Source organism: Fragaria vesca, linkage group LG4, assembly GCF_000184155.1.
Source record: "Fragaria vesca subsp. vesca linkage group LG4, FraVesHawaii_1.0, whole genome shotgun sequence".
Taxonomy (NCBI): domain Eukaryota; kingdom Viridiplantae; phylum Streptophyta; class Magnoliopsida; order Rosales; family Rosaceae; genus Fragaria; species Fragaria vesca.
The window spans coordinates 1,647,066-1,668,855 of record NC_020494.1 but is presented as its reverse complement, the minus strand read 5'-3'; the positions used below and the strand labels follow the sequence as shown (position 1 = coordinate 1,668,855).

Here is a 21,790-nt window from a genome sequence, read left to right as displayed (position 1 = left end):
TGCTCTATTTCGCAAACCAGAGCTCCTCCTTGCCAGACTCCACATGAAAGACCTCCAAACATTCCCAACGGCTGCCTTAGCTGCCACCTTCACCGAAACAGTTCCAGATTACTTCGGTTCCTCACAAGCCAAACTCACCAAGCCTTCGTCTTGACAAAAATAAAGAACCAATAGAAGAATAGGGGACCTCCCTTTGGCAGAAAACCTCTACCTCGGTTCAATACCACCATTGCTTCCTCCAACCCTTCCCAAGACGTGTCTGGGCTCCATTCAACTGATTCTAGACTCACTAGAGCACGGTAGTCCCGCCGGAGCTCCAAGAACGAACTCGCCGGAAAACCCCGACGAAAACCTAAAAACACAAAAAGGGGCTCCCGAATTTGAACTCGTTTTGAAGAGTCAAAGGCAGAGAAAGAAGGAAGAAGGATAGAGGAGACGAACCCTACCGTTCGGGTGCCAAGTCATGGCCGACATCAACAAGAATCGCCGGAGGGCTGCTGTGCTTCTTCCCGTCGATCTCCTTCCAAAGTTCGGACACTGGTGAATTGAAAGCTAGACGTTGTAAAGAAGAGGGAGAGGAAGAGAATTGGTGGGGGTCTTGTCGTCATAGGTGGCCGGACGGCGCCACTCCGGCACGGCAAGACTGAGAGACGAGAGAGAGAGGGAGTCGGGGAGAGGAGTGGAAGAGCTGGTCAACACCCACTTTGGGCTTTTGACCGAAGTCCACCACTTCTTTTCCTTTAAAACTCGAAAAAAATTTATACCCTAATCTCAGTAAGAATAATCCTAGTACCAAACCTTCGATAAAACATAGAAAAATAATCCGGAGCTCCGCAAAACAATTCTGAAGACACCGAAGAACTCGAATCGACTTGAACTACGACATCGGGACCTAAAAAGAAGAGTTTGACATTTCCAGAAAAACTCACAAATAAACTCGAGTGTTAACTTACTAAGTTACCGAGCACTGTTAAATTCTCCAGTAACTCGTGAAATACCGAGTAAATAGGTAAAATTTGGGTCCGGGATGTTACAGTAAAACTCTTATTATTACCAAGCTAGTAAATAAGGTAAAAATTTAAGAGTCGGGATGTGACATTAGTGGTGATTGTGTACATTCGTTGTGGAATGATGCCTTGGTGGTGATTGTGTGTCTTAGTTGTGAATGTGTGCTTTAGTGGTGATTGTGTGCATTAGTGACGTGTCGCGTAACCGGGGTCAAACAACTTCAATTTAATTACCCTGCAATCGTAGTAATATGGACAAGTAGGGATCGTTCTAGCCGGGGAAACCAAAGGGCGATCGAAAGAAGAGAAACCAAACAATTTATAAACAAGTATTCACATATATACATCGAAATATTGGGGGTTTAAGATTGATTAATTCTAACAAATAACCTTTTGAAAATTTAACCTAAGATTATTATATACAAGTGATCAACATACTCATGCAACACATAACACGAAAAACCATCAAGAACACATAACAACTTCATGCAAGGCCGGGCAACAACGTTCAAATTATCCTAGACTCTAACCAATTCCGATTTAATTAGAGCCTTTGCGGTTATCTAATTGTTAAGACTCCTCAAGTATTTAGAACCATCTTTGCGCTTGATCTTAAACATGAATGCTAACTCATTTAAAGACACGTTGCGTAGAGATTAAACAAGAAAACACTTTAGCACACGAGTCAATCGGAAACATGATCTAAGGCATGGCGTCACTCATCCTATTAGCATGCAAATTATCAGAATTATATCGGCCCTAAGTTAATAACAGAGACCAAGACAACTTTGCATATGAATCGATCCAAAATTATTATGGTAGATGAAACCGCACCTTAAGGACAACCATGGCCGAGGCAGCCTCAAGGATTGATTTAGATGCACGAATTCATGACAATTAATCAATTAGAAATCAAAAACACATAAGAACATGCTACTGCCCCAAAACCTAAATCACGAAATCATCATATATTCAAGAAGTTACAAATCAAAACAAAGAACAATCAAAGATCACAAAGAAATCCGAAAACCATGTTTGATAAATAAAACCAAAATCGAAAAGTATATTACAATAGAGTTCGAAACCATACAGAAAATAATACAAGAAGCCATGAGAAAATCACACTTTTACAACCTTGAAAGATTCGGCAAGTGTGGGGAAAATCGGTGGAAGGATGGAATGATTCTTATGGTTTGTGGTGGATGAATCGGCTAAGTAATTTTCTGTATAGGGTTTGGTAGAGTTTCGGCTATGTAATTGCAAGAGTAGAGATGATGTTTTTCTGCTCTTGAAGTCATGCTTTATATAGAGGAAAAACCCTAGAGAAGTCGGCCACAAAGCCTAAACCAAGTTGGTTTAGGATTCCTAGTTCTTCTCAATTTCGGCAGAATGACCTCCGTCTGATGATTACATCATAACTCCCTCTAGAAAATAGATATTGAGGTGATTCCAATTGATTTGGAAACTAGACTCCCGTAGCTCTCTATCCATATCTAGCACGTTTTCTGATTCATTGTGATCTGTCCTGGAGAGTCCGTTGAAATTGACAGACGTGCACAGGGATTCTCCCGATTTAATCCGGATTTTCAAGACTTGGATATTCCTTGATATTCTGCCGAATTTAGATCTTCTTCTCCATATTGGACTTGGTTTGGACCTCTCCTTCATGGACTAGGCTTCGTGGATCAGCTGCTTTGCTTCCCTAGGTCCATCAGGAAGACTTCTCTCGGCAATGATTCAAGCATAACTTCAATTCTCCTGATTCTTTCTCCCATAACTCTTCTCATATCACCTAAGTATCAGAGAAGTTAAATCAATTTGTGACAATGTAAAAGCTTTACATAATCATAAGAACATCTCTAAGGCTCCACAAATCGGCTTTTGACAATTTTCTACATCATTCCTCTATGTTTAACACATTTTACGCACAACTCTACCAAAAACTTTCGACTTTACATTATGACTCTATTCTACAACAATAAGAGATAATCAAAGTACAAATGGAGATAATAACACATTAAGAATGTCGCATTTTATGCTCCTATCAATTAGTTGTGGATTTGTGCCTTAGTGGTGATTGTGTGCATTAGATTATGAGCCTTCGTGGTGGACCAGGAACCAAGTCTTGACCGGGTGATTGGTTACGGTCAGTATAGAGCTCCAGTTTGTATGTCGGGACTTCATGGGGGATGACTAAGTGTTGACAAACCCATGAGTATGCGTTTTTTGGTTATTTATGGGGGATGACTAAGTGTTGACGAACTCATAAATAAGAGTAGAGAAACGATTGTGTGATGTTCTTATGTGTTATCATTTAAATTTCTTGGTTTGAGTATCTCTTGAACTATGCTTATTCACAGGAGATTTTTTAATCTTAATTATGTGATTTTAATAGAATTCCTAAACTACGCTTTTTGCAGGATTCATTTATCATTTTGAATTGTCGTGTTTTCTTAATTATTTCTTTTGAATTCTCTTGCTTTTAGGCGATTTCTAAACTAAGTTGCTAATGCAGGAATTACCAGTTTTATCTTATGTGATGTTGGAATTGTTGAGTTATTATTTTGGGATTTACTCATACGAGCTTTTAAGCTTACCGGTTTTGTTGTTTTACAACCCGGTGCACCAATTCATGGTGTAGGGGTTAGACCTGCAGGTGGTGATCAGTAGGGTTGAGGTGGAGGCATAGTGACAGGATTTTAGATGTTGTACACTTTATTTTATTATTTCTGGTAGACAGTATTAAACTCATGCGAGCGACTGTATTTTACTGGACTTTTTGAAGTTGGTGTAATTAAGGAGAGATAATGTTTACCTCAGTTAAAGAGTTTTGTTGACATTACATTTCCAGCATTTGAATTTAGTTGGAAGTTGTTGAATAGGTTTTGGGAGTGTTTTTTTTTTAGATTTATCATGCCCAAATTTTTTAGATTTATCCTGCCCAAATTTTTGAAAATTATCCTTCGAAAATTGGGTGTGACCTCATATGTTTTAAGAACATGCTTTACTTTAAAGCATACGTCTCAAAAACATACTACCTAAAATCTCAGGCCATTAAGATAACATTTGACGTGTTAAAAAAACTAAGCAAAATGTGATGTAGATTTATTTTGAAGAAAAACTGTTACACATAGCTAATTTCAAAATGGCATAAGTATCTCAAATAAATTTGGAAAATAATGTCACAAGCTTTGTTTGAAAGTTGAGAATGTGTGTGTTCAGTTGGTGGTGAATCTAAACAAGTTTGAATGAAAGAAACCATTGAAATCAAAATGAACAAACAGTAAAATAGTAACAAATACATAAACCATTTAAAGCTAACCTTCAACTTTGAAAATTCATAACTTAATGTACATAAATCATTTTCAGGAGATTTCAGTAAATGATAACTAAGATGTCTACCAAAACTTTTGAGAAAACACAAACTGCAAATACTGAACCAAAATGTACAGGTTTTAATAGAAAGGTCACTTGGTCCAAAACTTGGAAAACGGATTTGCAGAAATTTCCTGATGCAGAACCTTAACTTTGAAAAATCATAACTTAATCTACAAAACTCCTTTTGAAGAGATTCAAATTCAGGAATGATATTTAACATGTGTACTATAACTTTTATGAAGATAATAACTTCAAATACTCAACTGAAATGCACAGGGTTTAGTAAAAATACAGCTGGGTCAAAAACACAGAAAATTGATCTGCAGAATTTCTTACTGCAGACCCTGAACTTTGAAAAATCATATCTTAACCTAAAGAAATCCTTTTGAAGTGATTCAAATTCTAAAATAATATTTAAGATGTCTACTACACCTTTTATGAAGAAACAAACTTCAAATAACCAACCTAAATGTACGGTTTTTAGAAATCAAGGTGACTGACTCCAAAATACAAGAAAGCTGATTTGCAGAATGTTCAGCTATGTTTTCGGCTCCAAACTTGACTAACGAATTCTAAATGAACTTGCATGAAACTACCCAGATATCAAGCTAAGAATATGAACTTTCAATACATGCAAATGATTTCTAAAAAGCATGATTAATTCAAAGATATGGTTGCTCAAAGTTAACTAAATGAACAAGTTACAAAAACTTTTCCATTCAAATGTCACTTCAGTTCATGCAAAGTCTAAGGTTCCTAATCAATTCTATCGATGTCTAAATACTCATATAGGTTTCTTAGTCACTCTAAGCCCTTGTTGTGTAAGAGAAAACAAGAATCTCTAATTCGAACAACAACATTGTAATTACTCAGGACACCCAAACTTGCAGAACTAAAGATAATCATCTTCATCAGTTTCTATTCTGTTTACAAAAGAATAAATCTACTACATGAACAAAATTTTAAGCTAATTCAAACAACAGCAACAACAACAATAACAACAACATCATATACTTGATTCTCTAGCTATTAATAACATATAAGAACTGATTTGGCTAACAAAGAAATCAAATCAAAGATAACCAAAACCAAAGGATTTAGTAATCCTACTTGCCACAGAATTCAACAGCAACAAAACCAAAACCAATTCTTAATAGGAACTATTCCAATCAAATAAACAATCATACAAAGATTCCAAAGTGATGTCAAATTCTAAATTCACAAACTAAGAGCATATAAACACAATTAATTGGTCTGAACATAAAGAGAATCTAACCTGAGTTCTACCAATTTCCTACAACACCAATTTCTCTTCTCTTCTCTCTCTCTCTCTCTATCAGTGAATTCAAGGAAACCATATGGAAAACTCTGAATACTAACCTCTATTTATAGGGTCTAGAAAGAGGGAAGAACGTGGAGTCCAAGAAAGACTCAAGGAAGTCAAATTGAGCACTTCAACCCAATTCTTATCCATCTGGAAACTTAGTCTCCAAGAATCTTGACATCTCCTGCTTAATGAAGTCGGCTGCTAGGCGTTTCAAGGACGGTTTCTGGGTTTTATGGCGGCAATGTTTCGGATTAGGAAACATCTGGTCGGAAGAAAGAAGAAGTCGGTGAAGAAGAGAGGATAAAACTTCGAGTTTAGAGGTCGGAAGGAAGGCGGAGGAGAAGAAGCAGAAGGCGGTGAAGGAGATGAAGAAGAAGAGGACGACATCGTTTTGCCTGAACGACAAACACTTCTCTTTTCCTTGCTATCAAGTTTGGGCTTGGGCTTTGTATTTGGGTATTGGGCTTGGATAAAAACCCTACTCATTAAATTTTAATAAAAAAAAAACTAAATAACTATATTAATTTTCAGCATATATAACACTAAATATATACACACACACTTAAAACAATCATACCTATATATATATATATATAAGCAAGTTTGTAAATAGGTATATACATAATATATACATAATAAAATTCCGGGTTGTCACAGATTGACTAGGTTTGGAAAAGCAAAGTGTTTCATGGAAAGATCAGATTTGGTTTTATTTGTTTTATTTAGTTAGACCCGGTGAATTGTGTGAGTAGGGATTGTGCCTCCCTTGGGTTGTTTAACCCTAAACCTGATTAGGGTACCGCATGTGCGGGGTTTGCTCAGTGGTATAGCTGGGCAGTGGGCTCTAACCGGTTTCCAAGGATTTCGCTGAAGTTTGGTTTATGGAAAAGAGTTTTACAAATGTTTTGGAAAGGAAAGGAAAGATTTTAGACTTTGAAAAAGAGAAAAGGAAGTTAAAGAAAATCTTTCCCTTGTGTTTGAGTATCCAGTGAGAAAATCTCGAATTTCAGTTTGCTCACTTTTCCTTTCCTGTTCATTATTAGTCTACTTAGTTGATCTGAAATAATTGATTATATGTCGTAATCTATCTCTTGATCCTTCATTTGTTCAGTTATCTATTGATTTGGATCAGAATTGATTGGTCTATTTGCAGTAAAGTATTTTAGATTGTTATTATCTGTCCTTGATTCCTTCATGTTCAGTTGTCTGCTCATTTGATATGAGTTGCTTGGTGAGTTGCAGCCTAATAATTCTATGTTATCATGTTATCATCTGTGCTTGATTCAGTTAACGGTTGGCATTTGTTCCTCAAGCTTAATTCCAAATTTGTTTGCAGCCATATTCTTATTCTCATTTAAAAGTACATTTGAAGCATCTCTACCATCCTTCACATTTCAGATGTAGTTGCTGGTTTAGAATCTTAGTTATAACGATTATTATGTTGTACCTATTGAGCTTGTGAAGCTCATTTCCCTATGTTTCATGTGTTTTCAGGAAAAAAGTTTGGTGATATTTCTGACATTCCAGAGTTGTCTTAAATCAGAGTTCATGATCAAGTTTTGCTTACTTGTAGATTAAGTGCCTCTATTTTGGCTTTATTGAGTATGTGCTATGGTTTTCATTAGTTTGTGCTCAGTATGCATTTTGTTCGGAATGGAGGTTTTTGTTAAGATAGTTGTATGAAGTAGAAAGTCCACACTGATCTGGGTAAATTTGATGTAAATTTTGATGCTAAGTGGTGAGATATTTTGTAAGTAAAATGTATATTTCGCACATGTATAAAAATGAAGTATTTTATCTTACTAAGTTCCAGCAACTGTTTATGTTTTAGACTTGAACTACTTGATCTTTAAAGTTAAACTCAAATTCCTAAATGTCCACTTTGGTGTTAAATGTACTCTCTTTTACAATAGGAAAATATCCTTGTACAGTTAGCCTTTTCTTTTGTTGAACCTTGTATAGGTTTTGTTTCACTCAGAACATATTACAAGCTTTCAGTTTTATTGTTAAACCAAATTCTTTGGCTCACCATATGCATTACATACTAGTTATTATTTTGTTCAAATTCAAATGCTTTTAAAACAAAAGGATGCAGATTCATATTTTCTAAATTCCAGAAAAAAAAAAAAAAAATTCCACAGATTTTCTATTTTCAAAAATCCACCACTTTAGTCATACTCTAAGGTCAGGGTGTGACAACTCGTGACTGTGTACGAGGATTGACACGAAATTGCAATCCTTGAGCTCCGTAGGATTCATTTTGGTGAGACAATATTCCCACCGTTAGGGGGAGATAAGAACACAAGTGTTCAAGTGGAACGTCATGAATTGTCGTGGTTTGTTCCCACTAAATCTCATCTTAATCCCAAATGCTTAAAGTTTTAAAGTGATGAGATCACATGCTACAAATATGTCTGCAAGGATTGATGTCCTATCAAGCACGACCAAAAGGAGTTGGTCTTGATGCCATCACCATAGATGGTGATAGGCTGACACCATATGGTGGCAAAATTGGTGTCAGAAGGCCGTGTGGCTCCCTAAAAAGGAAGGAGGCCCTTAGGTTCGATACTTTCTCGCACTAGGAAGAAAGCGAGCTTGGCACAACGTGATCCATTGATCAGTGATACTCAAATCGGTCTCATGAAGTCTGAATTGTGATTATCGTTGGGGGACGCCTCAATGTCAAATCCAATCTATATAGAGATCTCTACAAGTATTACACTAGTGTACATGAGAACGTGGGATAATGAGTCTACTATCGAACCACCCTTTATTGATGGATATCAACTTAGTTGATTAGCCAAATGGAAAGATGCGATCCAGCATTAACAAAGAGATAAGTCATTGGGCAAGTGATGCCGACACCGCAAGCTAAAACCTATCAACTATGTCTTTGTTAGATAGCGTAGTAAGAACAATGGAAAGATGCAATCCAGCATTAACAAAGAGATAGGTCCTTGGACAAGTGATGCCGACACCGTAAGCTAAAACCTATCAACTATGTCTTCCACTACGCCAAAAACAGGCTTTTACGGCCAGCAATGCACGCCGTAAAAGACGCATTACATTAACGGCGCGCCAATGCGAGCCATAAAAATAGATAAATACACGCTGTAAAACTGATCTGTAACATTCCGAATTTTTGAAATTTCTCAAAATTCATTTTTCTTCTTAGAATTAGAAACTAGATGTCGCCACGAGTTCGCCGTATTTTTCGGTGAATTTTTCAAAGTTTCTCGGAAGAAGATAGAGACGATGACGTGTCGAACTCGGATTGGCCAATAAGCTAACACGTGGCATTTTGAAAAGAAAACAGCTGACGATAACGTCACCCATGTGGGCTGATGATGTCATCATTTGCAATTAGTCACCTCCCATATGTCGTCAAGTGGAAAGGTATTGTGTGGGTTTGACACGTGACAACAAATGGACCAATCATTTGTTGACAAGTGTCAATTGTGAAGCTATATATAGAGAGGAGCAGCACTATTTCTTCTCTCATTCTGTAGTTTTTCCGTAGAGATTCTCTCTCTCTCTCTCCCCTAAATTTTCTCTCTAGAATTTTGCGACTAAACTTCGGCGGATCATAACTATTGATCTGTAACTCCGATTTCGAATCTGTGAAGTGCTACGGGTTCGTCTCGATGTCCTCTTTCTATCCTAGAGGTTTGAGCTAGATCCAATAGTGATTCTAGATGGCTCGTTTTAGGAGGCTCGGTTTACAATCGACGTTCTTGGTGGGGATTTGTATTGACGAGGTGAGTGGATTTGTGTAATATGTTTTAAATATTCTTATTTGTTATCAAAATATTCGAAAAGCATGATTTTGATCTATTTACGAAATATCTCTCCATTTTTATATATTATTTTGTGTTGGATCCATTGTTTGACTAGTCATGAAACATGTGAACTTCTTGATTGGTTATGCCGAAGTAACGATGTGACACATGGAGGTATAGGACTTGAAGGTCATTAGGTTCCCATGGGGATCACTAAATTGAAGGATATCCAATAAGAAAGGATTGTGCGATGTGATGAATTGCTTGAAGTGATGTGTATACGATATACGTATTTTGTAGCGTGTGTAAAATGACATGGCTTTGCGGGCATATTACATTGGTCTACTCACTGAGCGCGTGGTTATGCTCACCCACCCATCTCTAATATTTTTTGCAGAGAAGTACTTAGATTTGATCGAGCCGGGAAAGGGTAGCCGACGAGCCTAGAAGATAGTGTTTTTTGTTTTATTCCGCTTTGTAACACTCGTTCACGCCTCGAGTCGGCGTTCGGTGCTTAAAACCCACCGACGCCGGGACTGGGGTGTGAGAATGGTATCAGAGCAAACTAGGGATTAGAACCCCAGGATCTGTGGTAGATTAGGATTCTAGCATCTTAGCGTAGAACCATAAGTGTTTTTGGAGTTTTTGGAGGTGTGTTGAATTTCGGGGACGAAATTCTTGTTAGGAGGGTAGATTGTAACATTCCGAATTTTTGAAATTTCTCAAAATTCATTTTTCTTCTTAGAATTAGAAACTAGATGTTGCCACGAGTTCGTCGTATTTTTCGGTGAATTTTTCAGACTTCCGAGCTATTTTTAACGATTTTTCGAAGTTTCTCGGAAGAAGATAGAGACGATGACGTGTTGAACTCGAATTGGCCAAGAAGCTGACACGTGGCATTTTAAAAAGATAACAGCTGACGATGACGTCACCCATGTGGGCTGATGATGTCATCATCTGCAATTAGTCACCTCCCATGTGTCATCAAGTGGAGAGGTATTGTGTGGGTTTGACACGTGACAACAAATAGACCAATCATTTGTTGACACGTGTCAATTGTGAAGCTATATATAGAGAGGAGCAGCACCATTTCTTCTCTCATTCTGTAGTTTTTTCGAGAGATTCTCTCTCTCTCTCCTAAATTTTCTCTCTCTAGAATTTTGTGACTAAACTTTAGCGGATCATAACTTTTGATCTGTAACTCTGATTTCGAATCCGTGAAGTGCTACGAGTTCGTCTCGATGTCCTCTTTCTTCCCTAGAGGTTTGAGCTAGATCCAACGGTGATTCTAGATGGCTTGTTTTAGGAGGCTCAGTTTACTCGACGTTTTTGGTAGGGATTCGTATTGACGAGGTGAGTGGATTTGTGTAATATGTTTTAAATATTCTTGTTTGTTATCAAATATTCAAAAAGCATGATTTTGATCTATTTACAAAATATCTCTCTATTTTTATAGTGAAGCATGTCGATTTGCGAAATATATGGAGTTTTATATATTATTTTGTGTTGGATCCATTGTTTGACTGGTCATAAAACATGTGAACTTCTTGATTGGTTATGCCGAAGTAAGGATGTGACACATGGAGGTATTGGACTTGAAGGTCATTAAGTTCCCATGGGGATCACTAAATTGAAGGATATCCAATAAAAAGGGATTGTGCGATGTGATGAATTGCTTGAAGTGATGTGTATACGATATACGTATTTTGTAGCGTATGTAAAATGACATGGCTTTGCGGGCATATTACATTGGTCTACTCACTGAGCGCGTGGTTATGCTCACCCACCCATCTCTAATATTTTTTGCAGAGAAGTACTTAGATTTGATCGAGCCGGGAAAGGGTAGCCGACGAGCCTAGAAGACAGTGTTTTTGTTTTATTCCGCTTTGTAACACTCGTTCACGCTTCAGGATCGGCGTCCGGTGCTTAAAACCCACTGACGCCGGGACCGGGGTGTGACATGTTCCCTCCAACGTTATAACATCCAAATGAGCATATTTGTGCGCCGTATATGATCCAAAAGAATGCTGTCAAAGACTTGGATTAGAATGTTTTCACGGCGCTCTAGCGTGCCGTAAAAGAGTATTAGTTTAAAGACATTTACGGCGCACAAGTATGCCGTAATAACCTATTTGCTCTGCATGTTGCTTTTTGCATTTATTGTTTCCACAATTATATATGATTTACTGATCATATTCCAAATTCATGGTACTACATTCCATTGGCTACTCAAATCAGAGTTAACAATAACTAACTTCAAAACCTTATACAAGAACAACAATCTAATTTAAAGCTAGCAAAGGTGAACTAACATCATATATATATATATACACATTCATATCTGAACAATTTGGATATTCATTATGTATCTCAACACATAACAACTGCATATATGCCCCTAAAAATTCCATCAAAAAATAACATTACAATTCATAGTACTTGGAAGCTTTCAAACTCCATTATCCAACTGCAAAATGTCCCACCAGTAGCAACATAAGCATTAATCTTCATTCACCTCAAAACTTCACATTACCTGCTAGAAACAAGTTTGAAAATATACATATTACACATTGGTTGATCTAAGAATCATAAGAATCCAAATAATTGCGTACATATATAAGGCAATACTCAAGAAAAAAGAAAATATGAGTTCAGTTTAGATCTCCAAATATGATGAGTTATGGTCTCCTAGCACATGTAAAATTGAGTTTAGGTATCCAGCTGACAAGAATGTGGCAGTCCTCATATAACCTATCAAATCTACAACTACGCCAAAGTAATTAATTTATAAGCAAATTGAGTGGTTGCACTATCTACAAGAACAAACCAAAACATAGAATCTCGATGAATATATACTGAGTTTAATTTAATGAATGAATAGAGTACAATACTGAAAACAAATATTGCAAGAAGTATATGTTAAGAGTATGTTACCTGCTATATCTTGTTAATAGATTAAATTTGTCTGATGTATTGGATAGGCTAGGCAATTGTACTTCCTGTAGCCTCGCTCAGTGTTCCAAACTCCCTGGTTGGTCGATATAAAGCTATATCATCAAAAACATCAAGCACCCAAACTTTCCAGCATTCAGGACCAAAGGGCATATGATGAACCATAGCATTTGGATCTTTGGAATCAAGTTTTGCAATTGCAACAACACCTTTGCTCATCTCAAACCAACTTAACAATTCAATTCTATTTTGATCATCCTTTGTACTTTTGGCCCTTGTACCTTCCTTGTCTTTACTTTGCATCCCATGATCAGTAGAGTGTTGAAGACGTGAAGTTTTTCTTTGGTTACTCTGCTTTCTCTTTGGACTTCGAATTTCAGATCTCTGAACACTTGGACTGTTTTGCTTGCTTTGGGTTACACTTTGATTCGCATTCTCTTTCTATTGTGCAACCTTATTAGCAGAATGCTGAACACTGGTACTACCCTGTCATTTTAAAGTTCAGGAAATCAGTAACCTAGTTGAGTTATCTGCCAAAAGTTAATAATTCTAACTAACTTACATAGTTATCCCCTTCTTTCTCTGATCGAGCTAAAAGAGTGTTAAACACTTCTTTTAATCGTTCAATCTCTTGCGATTGAGAAAGCATCTCTTGTGCTTGAGCGGACAAAGCATTCTCTAATTTAGCAACTTTGTTTCCAACAGTAGTTTGATATTCTACCCTTGAAGGAACTTCTCCAAATCCTAACCCTCTTACCCTTCCTCGTGGATCCGGACCTAGAACTTTTGCTACAACATTGTGTTTTAAAGAACAAGGTTGTGAAGGTTGTTCCTCTGCATGATATTATTTCACTTGTTTCTAAAAAAGACTAATGTTAATCTCATGCAACTTTGATAAATTGACATGATATCTGCAAACACGACAAGAAGAGTATACTAACCACTATTTCATGATCCTCAACTACTTCATCTGAGCCCTTCTTCTTCTTTGTTTCATAAGCATGTACCCATACAATAGACCTTGTTATTGCTTCTAGATTTTCACTTTGTTCCTTCTACATTTCAACAAGTAGAAGCTAATATGAAACTCAATTGAAGTTTTAAAAAGCTAAAATTTATATCCCAATTGATAAAAAGAAATAAAAATCCAACAAAATAAAGCCATATTTGCATTCAACAAAACAACACATGAGTAAGAGAATCATCCAATCTAACAAGAAACGTCACATTTCGATAAAAACTCAAGCCAACTCCCAATTCTGATGAGTATCCCATAAGTATTACTCAGGACACTAAATCTGACTTCTCCAAAGCTGTAACAAAGATTCAATCTCAGTTCCAATAAACAAATCAGCCACACTCAGGACAGATTACACCTGTGGGAACTCTATGCGTGTATGTGCAGGAGAAAGACAGCTAGAAAAAGAGTTAAAACTTACTGTTGTAGTTGAGAAGCTTCTCAATGAGATTAACATGAGTCATAAGCATGCGCCTGTAGCAGTAACGAACCAACCCCAATGCATCAAGTGCATCCCTGCATCTCAAGCAATTAGAATCATTAACTAAAACCCTCCTTTACAACCAAGTTCAAAACTTTATTCAAATCAAAAGCCCAGCGAAAAGGTTGACTGTCTACTACCACTAAACATCACACTCCCTGCCACACCCTGACCTCAAGGTATGACTAATGTGATGGAATAAATCGAAAGAAAGATCGGTGAAATTATTATTATTTCTTTTTAAAACAAACTTTTGGAATGAGGAACTTTTATAAAAACCCGAAAATAGTCACTAAAACTTTGAAGGAATAACCATTTTGTTAAAACCAACTGATTCAAAATATTTGCCTGAAGAATCACTCTAATAACAACATTAAGCATGAACTTGAGCAATAAACATCCCATGAAATAAAACTACACTCTTTTCCAAAGATTGTAAAACTGTACAGAAGCAATGGATAAATGTAGAATCCTTTTAAAAGTACACAGCAATAATTAAATCTGATAAGAGGAAGGCTGAATACAACTTTACATTTTGTACAAACATGGAAGATACTTTTTAGAAGAAACATCACATTTTGTATCATAACCATACCAGGTTATTGCTTAAGAGCTTGACAACTATTCCAATCCTTTAAACATAACACATCCAACAACACCATAGCAGCAACACCAACCCAAAGTAAGAAACAAACATACTTAAGCTTAAGAAACTCCAGAATATCATTATCTTGTCCACTAATAGACTCCCTGAAAACAATAAGAATATAAGAAATGAGCTTCACAAGCTCAGTAGGTACGACCAAAATAATCTTTATAACAAAGACTCTAATTCAATATGCACTTGGAAATGAAAGGTAGGAACATACATGAAGCTTAAGAGATATAACCAATGAAATGAGATTAACCCCAATAATTGCTGCTACACTAGTGAGAGAGAGAAAATCAGAAGTCTGGAAGTAGAATAAATGAACTCGACTCAAACATAACATTGGAATTTCAGATATCACACTTTACCAAGTATAACAAGCATCAGCAGTCAATATACACATACGAGGTAGAAGAAAGCTAATCATAAGGATAACCTGACAACCAGGTCAACAAATAAGAATAATCATGAACCAACAAAGGTGTTGATGAGAAAAACTCATGAAGCTCATAGAACTTTCTTTCACTCGAATTTCAACAAATCCTTAAGATGCCGGTTAGAGCCCATCGCCCAGCTATACCACCGAGCAAACCCCGCACATGCGGTACCCTGATCAGGTTTAGGGTTAAACAACCCAAGGGAGGCACAATCCCCACTCACATAATTCACCGGGCCTAACCGAACAGAAAATTTGAAATACAATCATTTCTTTCCAGGAAGTTTCATTTTCCAAACCAACTGATCAAACAAGGATTTCAGAAACAAACTTGAAATCCCTTTTCAGAATATCATATGACACTGCCCAGAAATAGTACTGTAACATGGACCTCTGTTCTTTCAATAGAAAGGAATCTGAACAGAGCAGATCTTTAGGTGAAGATCAAAGCAATAGGTACACGAGTTTAGAACTAATGACAATGAGGTAGAGAACTTGAGTTCATAAACTCACAGATGACAAGAGGAAATTATCAAAGAATGGGAGCTTATTTCCAAGTAAATTTGAACAGGCATAACAGAGGAATCAACTTTCAATAGCAAACTGGTTATGAGATAAGCATCAATACATGGATTTCAAAGCCAGCAGCAAAGACTTGGGTTTTCAAACTGTTGGAGTAATCAACAACAAAGACCATGACTGATGGAGAAGACCTCAACGAACAATGAGCTAGTAATAAGCGCATACTCCAACTCATAATACAAAGCATTGGATCATTCTATGAACAAAAGTAGCTTTCTAAGAATAATGACAATGAGGTACGATCACTTTCAAATTGCAATCAAGTGGTAGGAATAAACTCAAGTACAACCATGTACAAATTGACTTGGAATTCATGGTTTCATATGGCCAGAAGTACACAAGATATACCTTTGGTTTTGAAAGGATGCATAAATCACTTTGCTGCATCTTAAGATATATAACATAGAAACTGTACAGTACTTATGGTTATGAAGTCCAGGTAATGAGTATGAGACTATTTCAAAATACGTTAAATAAGGAGCCGCATCATAGGTCGAAAACCAGGTAAAAGTGGTATATTTTAAACACCAACATTTGATAGGTAAGCCTGGACATGAAATAGGCCAAAAGCTAATTTCACTTTGAGGTCAAAAGACCAAGAACGTATGTATAGGTAAGTATATAACACATGTACGACGTCTTTTTGCTACAAATCAGATAATTGTGAGAAGACATACTTCAGTTTCAAAAGTCGTACTTGATTAATTTCAGAAATTATAGGGTAGCGGGCACCAAGAATAAAACAAACAAGTAGAATAGCTAAGAGCAAGAAATCTAGTTATCTCATTTATCTATTCCCTTACAGAGGTCATATCAGTGAAAATAAGCAAAGCCTTGAATTTTTGGTTCAAGTAAAACCATGTATAAAAACTTCCTTTTAAATTATAAAGAACAGGGCAAGAATCAGATTTGTATCGGCCTCAAGAATATAAATATCAATGGGTAAAGACACTAACTTGAGCAGCTTTGTACAGTGAGTTCATGAGCATTAACAGAGAGCAGGACTAAACTAAGTAATAGACTCAAAGGAGAAGCCAAGAAAGCAGTAACATAAGACAAAGTAGACACAGATAAAACCACTTTAGATGGTATAACAAGATACAAGCCACGGCTGCAACTAACATAATAAGAAGAGAGTTGGGAACGAGAAGGACCTTGTCCAATGTGAACTTCTTCAAAGAATACCAGCCAAAATACTCAAGGCTATCATTTCAATATTAAATATAAGACAAGGGTACATATTACCTTGAATCAGAGTAACAATGACACTCAACAAGATTTCTATTCGACAAGCTATGTATGCTTGACAGTTTCAATCAAGGAAAAATAGCAGAGAAGACATTCCAACACAATCACACCAAATACACATGAAACTAGAATCAAAGCTATAAAGAAAAGTTTGTTTTCCCTACCTCATGTCATAGCAACCGGCATAAGCAAGCAACTCCAAACACATAAGCACCCAAATCAAACAATAGCAGTTTGATTCCGAAAGCAAAGTCCCAGCTTGCACCCAAGCAATTCAAGTTCCCTAATTTGAGATTCATGATACAATTCAGAGTCCAATTTTATTAGGAAAACTGTCACATCCCGACCCTTAAATTCTTAACTTATTTACTAGCTTGGTAATAATAAGAGTTTTACCGTCTTTGTCAATGAGTTTATAGTTTAAATAGTCCCTAGAGGGGTTTTGATGGACGATTATTTCGGAGGAACTATTCGTAAGAGAAAAATTTGACGACGGTAAAAATAGTAAATTTTAGCTGGTAAAAGGTAATTTTTATTTGGGTATTATTCTGAGGTGTTAATTTTTGGGAGTTGGGGTTTTGTTTAAGGTGTTGGACTGGGTTAGAGGAGTGGCCCATTTTTTTTCTTCCTTCTTTTTCCTCCTCTTTCTCTTCTCTCTCCCTCTCCCCCAGAGCTTATCTCTCCGTCCGACTTCCGACCATCGCCTGCCGCCATCCGGCCAGCAACCGGCCGCCGCTCCAGCCCAGTTTGGAGCCCTGCCACCTCTTCTCTCTTCCCGGCCTAGTGTCCGAGCTGGTAGCGCCGCCGGAGAGAAGAAAACCACCGGAAACGCCGACTGCTCCTGTCACATCCCGACTCTTATATTTTTACCTTATTTACTAGCTTGTTTATAATAAGAATTTTACCATCTCCGTCATTGAGTTAATAGTTTAATTGGTCCTTAGAGGGGTTTCGGGGACGATTATGGGCGGAGGATTATTCGTAGGAGGAAAATATGGCGACGGTAAAAATGGTAAATTTTAGTTAGTAAAAGGTAATTTTTTTTCGGGGTGTTTTATTTGTGGGAGTTAGGTATATTAGTGGAGTTGGACCGGTTGGAGAGGCCCAACCCATTTCCTCTCTTTCTCTTCTTCTCTCTTTTCTCTTCCTTCTCCCTCCCGTGCTCTCTCTCCCTTCGCCGGAAACTTCCAGCTGCCAGCTGCCGCCGTTCGGCCAGCCACCAGCCACCACTCCACCCCAGTTCGGACCCCCATCACCTCCTCTCCCTCCCCGGCCTAGCCCCCGAGCCGTTAGCCCGCCGGAAGAAGAGAAAACGCACCGGAAACGCCGGGAAGCTTTTCGTCGGAAATCCCTCCTCCGGCCACCAATCCGGGCAAGCTTGGTACGGTTTTGTAGGTCTCTAACCCAGCTGCCTTGCCCTAAAAGGACTCACTCCGGTTTGCTTCAGGTAAGGAGCAATTTGAGGTGGAAGCTCTAGGGCGTTTTTGATGTTTTTGTTCGATTGACATAGCTAGGCTTGGATTTTGGGTTTGTGCTAGTTAGGAAAGTTGTAGAGCATGATGAGAGGAAGATGCTGTTAAAATTTCATAGGAATTGGAGGTCGCCGGAATCGGCCTCCGGCCGCCGCTACCGGAGCTGTTTGGGAGATTTTAATGTTTTTAGATTAGGAATATTAAGGGGAGTTTATTGAAGTGAGTTATGGAATTTTTGGATGAGTTTTGGATAGGTTTATGAATTTTCGAAGTTTGGTATTTTTGGCGGTTAATTAATGTAGAATCCGGCCGTAGGATTTAAGTCGTATTCTGTGGGAAGTTGTTTTTACAGCTGCCGGTATGTTCGCCGAAGTTTGAGCTGTATTGAGTTAAGAATGACGAATTTGGTTTGGGCAATGATGAGTGTGTTGGAGGCTCACGTTTAATTTTGCCCATTTTGTTTAATTATTGGATTTTTGGTGGGAAATTAATTATATATTTGGAACAGGACGAGAGGAGGCCCGAGCAGAGGAAGCGTCGGAGCGTCATCAGGCTTAGGCCTAATTTGTGAGTGGACCTCTATTTTAATTGAAAAGCATGCGATGAATTATATGTTGATTATTTATTTCTTTTCATGAGATTTATTTATTTCTCGGATATTTGGCAATTTTCCTCCTTTGGAAAGATCCCGAAAATGAGATTTTCGGTGGATATGTTTATTGGATGTTTATGATGATAGTATGTATATGTAAATGCTAGCTAGCCATACGTGTTTGATCTGCCATAATGAGGTAAAATACCATTATGGTGTGACGTGAGTGTTAGACACAAGCGTAGTAGCCCTATATGAAAACTATTTTCTTATTTGGTTTATTTAGGTTTTCATATAGGGAGTCCACACGTATATACACTCGTGCTTTTTCCGCCATACTGAGGTACAATTCCATTATGGTGTGACGTGAGCGTTAGACGCAAGCGTAGTAGCCTTGTATGAATTTCTATTTTTCTAATTTGTTCTTAGAATTCATACAAGGAGTCTGACGAGTGTAAATACATACACTTATATATGTTTATATATAATTTAGCCTGAGAGGCTGTATTTTATTAAGTTTTGGAGACTAGCCGGTGCTAGTCGTGAAGTTGTCAGTTTTTGAGTTGAGCGCTTTTGAGCGATTGCATGCAGTATTATTTTATTTGGAAATTAAATTGGGAAAGCATAAAGAAATATTTTTATTTAATTTAGTTTTTGTCCACTCACTCTAACTGTTCCACATGTTTTCCCTTGGGCTCTTCGTTTTAAATTGCCCAGTCTGCAGAGTTCGAGTTGGATCTAGTAGGAGGCGAGGCATAGTCACCCGGATTTCCGCCAGTTTTCATCAGTAGATTACATGTTTAACCTACTCGTGTTTTCTTGCTTCCGCTAGTGTCTAGTAGCTCTGAATACTTTGAGATTATTGTATATTATGTTTAGAATTTCTGAAGGTTAATTATGTGATGTTTGGACGTGTTGTATTAAGAGTGTAATTTGGAATTTTCGAGTTAGGGTTGTCCATTTTCAAGGGAGATTTTATCAATCTTTTCAGTAAATTTTTCTTGGAGGTGGTCCCCGCACGACTTCGGGTTTCAGGGTGAAATTTGGGGTGGGTCGTGTCAGTTGGTATCAGAGCTTTAGGTTTCCTTTTCCTGCTTCCTTGTCACTATCATATTTGCCTAAGTAGCACGTAGTGTCTATAGAGTGATGATCAGACCGCGGCGGATTCATTGGCATTTTATGCTTTTGATGCTATGTGTTATTGGGTATGTGTGATTGTTGTGTTAGTCTTGTTTATGGACTACTAAATTTCTTCTTTCTCAGGTACTATGCCTCCTAGGCGCCCACGGCAACCCCGTGTGGCCACTTCAACCAATGCCGATGAGGGCAATGAGGTCAGGGGACTGGTTGATGATATTGGAAATATGCTAAGGGATGTCATGGATCGAGCTCCACGCCCTCCTACTGTGAAAAGGAGAGAAGTTTTTTATGCTGGAGCCAGAGAGTTCAAGGGTGCCAAGGGACCTCTTGATGCTCACAATTAGGTGGATAAGATGGAAAAGGCTTTTGCGAGCACTGAGCTGCCAGAAGAAAGAAAGGTGAAGATAGCAGTGACTTTTCTGGATGATTCAGCACATCACTGGTGGTCACTTGCCAACAGGAATGTTGAGGATGCGCTGAATATGTCGTGGGAGTAGTTTAAGACTCTCTTCTTGGGGCAGTATTTCAATCATGCCCACCGCAGCAGAATTCAGTCGGATTTCCTGCATATGTCAAAGAGGGACGATGAGGGTATCTTAGAGTTTCAGGAAAGATTCACTTCCCTGAGCTACCATGTGTCATATCTGGTTTCTGATGAGAGGACCAGGATTGAGATGTTCATTGGGGTACTTGGTGGAGTGTATGCGGACAAGATGACATGGGTAATTTACCCGACTTTTGAGGATGCAGTTGGTGCAGCCATGGCCATTGAGTTTAGGGGGACATATGGTGTTCGGCCTCGTGATTACGGTGGCCCTAGTCAAGGTCCATCTAAGAAGGCTGCTACATCATCCGCTTCTGGGTCTTCTGCTGGTAGTGGCAGTAGTGGGGGATCGAGCTCTGGTGCTCGAAACAGGACTAGAGGATGTTTCAGGAGACCTTCTCGGAGTCATTTGGGTAGGCAGCAGTCTGGGCAGTATGGTTCTGGTGGTAATTTCCATGGTGGGTCATCCGGTAGCTAGACTTTTTCTTATGGGTAGCAGCAGTTTTCTGGGTGCTTTGAGTGTGGTGGTCAAGACAACTTCAGGAGAGATTGCCCATTGTTGGCTCAGAGGACCACCCCCACCCCTACTCAGCCAGTTGGTCAGTCTTCAGCTGGAGGCTCCAGTAGTGGTGCCCAGGGCAGTGCATCGGTCAGAGGTGGCTCTCAGCGGGGTGGTGGTCAGCATAGACGTCCCATGACTCGCGCTAGACTACATACTATGACCCAGCAGGAGGGTCGTACTTCTCCAGATGTCATCATTGGTACGTTATTAATTTTCGGTCAGCCTGCTTTTACTTTAATTGATCCAGGAGCCACGCATTCATTCATGTCTAGTAGATTCGCTCTCCATGCCAATGTGCTATCATCGTCTCTTCCAGGCGAGTGGCATGTGTCTCTACCCTCCGGTGAGGTGATGAGAATAAATTGGGTATTTAGTGGTTGTGAAGTTTTAGTGGAAGGAGTTAATTTTGAGGCTGATTTAATTCCTTTAGATATAGTGGAGTTTGATGTGATCTTGGGAATGGACTTTTTGGAAGCATATAGAGCTATGGTAGATTGTTTTCAAAAAGTAGTGGTGCTTCGAAGTCCAGATGGTTTTGAGGTTGCTTTCCAAGGGGAAAGAGATGTTATTTCTAGTTGCATAATTTCCGCTGTTGCTACAAGGAAATTGTTGAGTAAAGGCTG

The 21,790-nt window shown here is 38.2% G+C and overlaps 1 protein-coding gene and 1 non-coding gene across 3 annotated transcripts; one reads left to right on the top strand and one right to left on the bottom strand.

Moving 5' to 3' along the window:
- The first annotated feature begins 9,299 nt into the window (after positions 1-9,299).
- Positions 9,300-11,830, top strand: LOC101293184. Of its 2 annotated transcripts, none has more exons than XR_184412.1 (2): positions 9,300-9,470; positions 11,301-11,830. It is a non-coding gene; the product is annotated as an uncharacterized LOC101293184 (transcript). The 2 variants fall into 2 exon arrangements; XR_184413.1 differs by lacking the exon at positions 9,300-9,470 and adding an exon at positions 10,706-10,844.
- A 643-nt stretch (positions 11,831-12,473) lies between these two features.
- On the bottom strand, positions 12,474-15,724 carry LOC101307689. Its single transcript, XM_004297811.1, has 7 exons — positions 15,656-15,724; positions 14,960-15,027; positions 14,642-14,692; positions 13,883-13,977; positions 13,737-13,756; positions 13,385-13,498; positions 12,474-12,884 (listed from the first exon to the last, which is right to left on the bottom strand). The coding sequence occupies exons 1-7, from the start codon at positions 15,722-15,724 to the stop codon at positions 12,474-12,476; spliced, it is 828 nt and encodes a 275-aa protein (XP_004297859.1).
- Between the last annotated feature and the right edge of the window lie 6,066 nt (positions 15,725-21,790).

Bases quoted from the DNA above. Each gene is read 5' to 3' on its own strand.
- LOC101307689 (XM_004297811.1), bottom strand. From the start codon at position 15,724: ATGGTCTTTGTTGTTGATTACTCCAACAGTTTGAAAACCCAAGTCTTT. The intron at 13,978-14,641 runs GTATGTTTGTTT...CTTGAGATGCAG, and splicing joins CTGGAGTTTCTTAAGCTTAA to GGATGCACTTGATGCATTGG. The intron at 13,757-13,882 runs GTAAGTTTTAAC...TCTTTGTTACAG, and splicing joins GAAGCTTCTCAACTACAACA to CTTTGGAGAAGTCAGATTTA.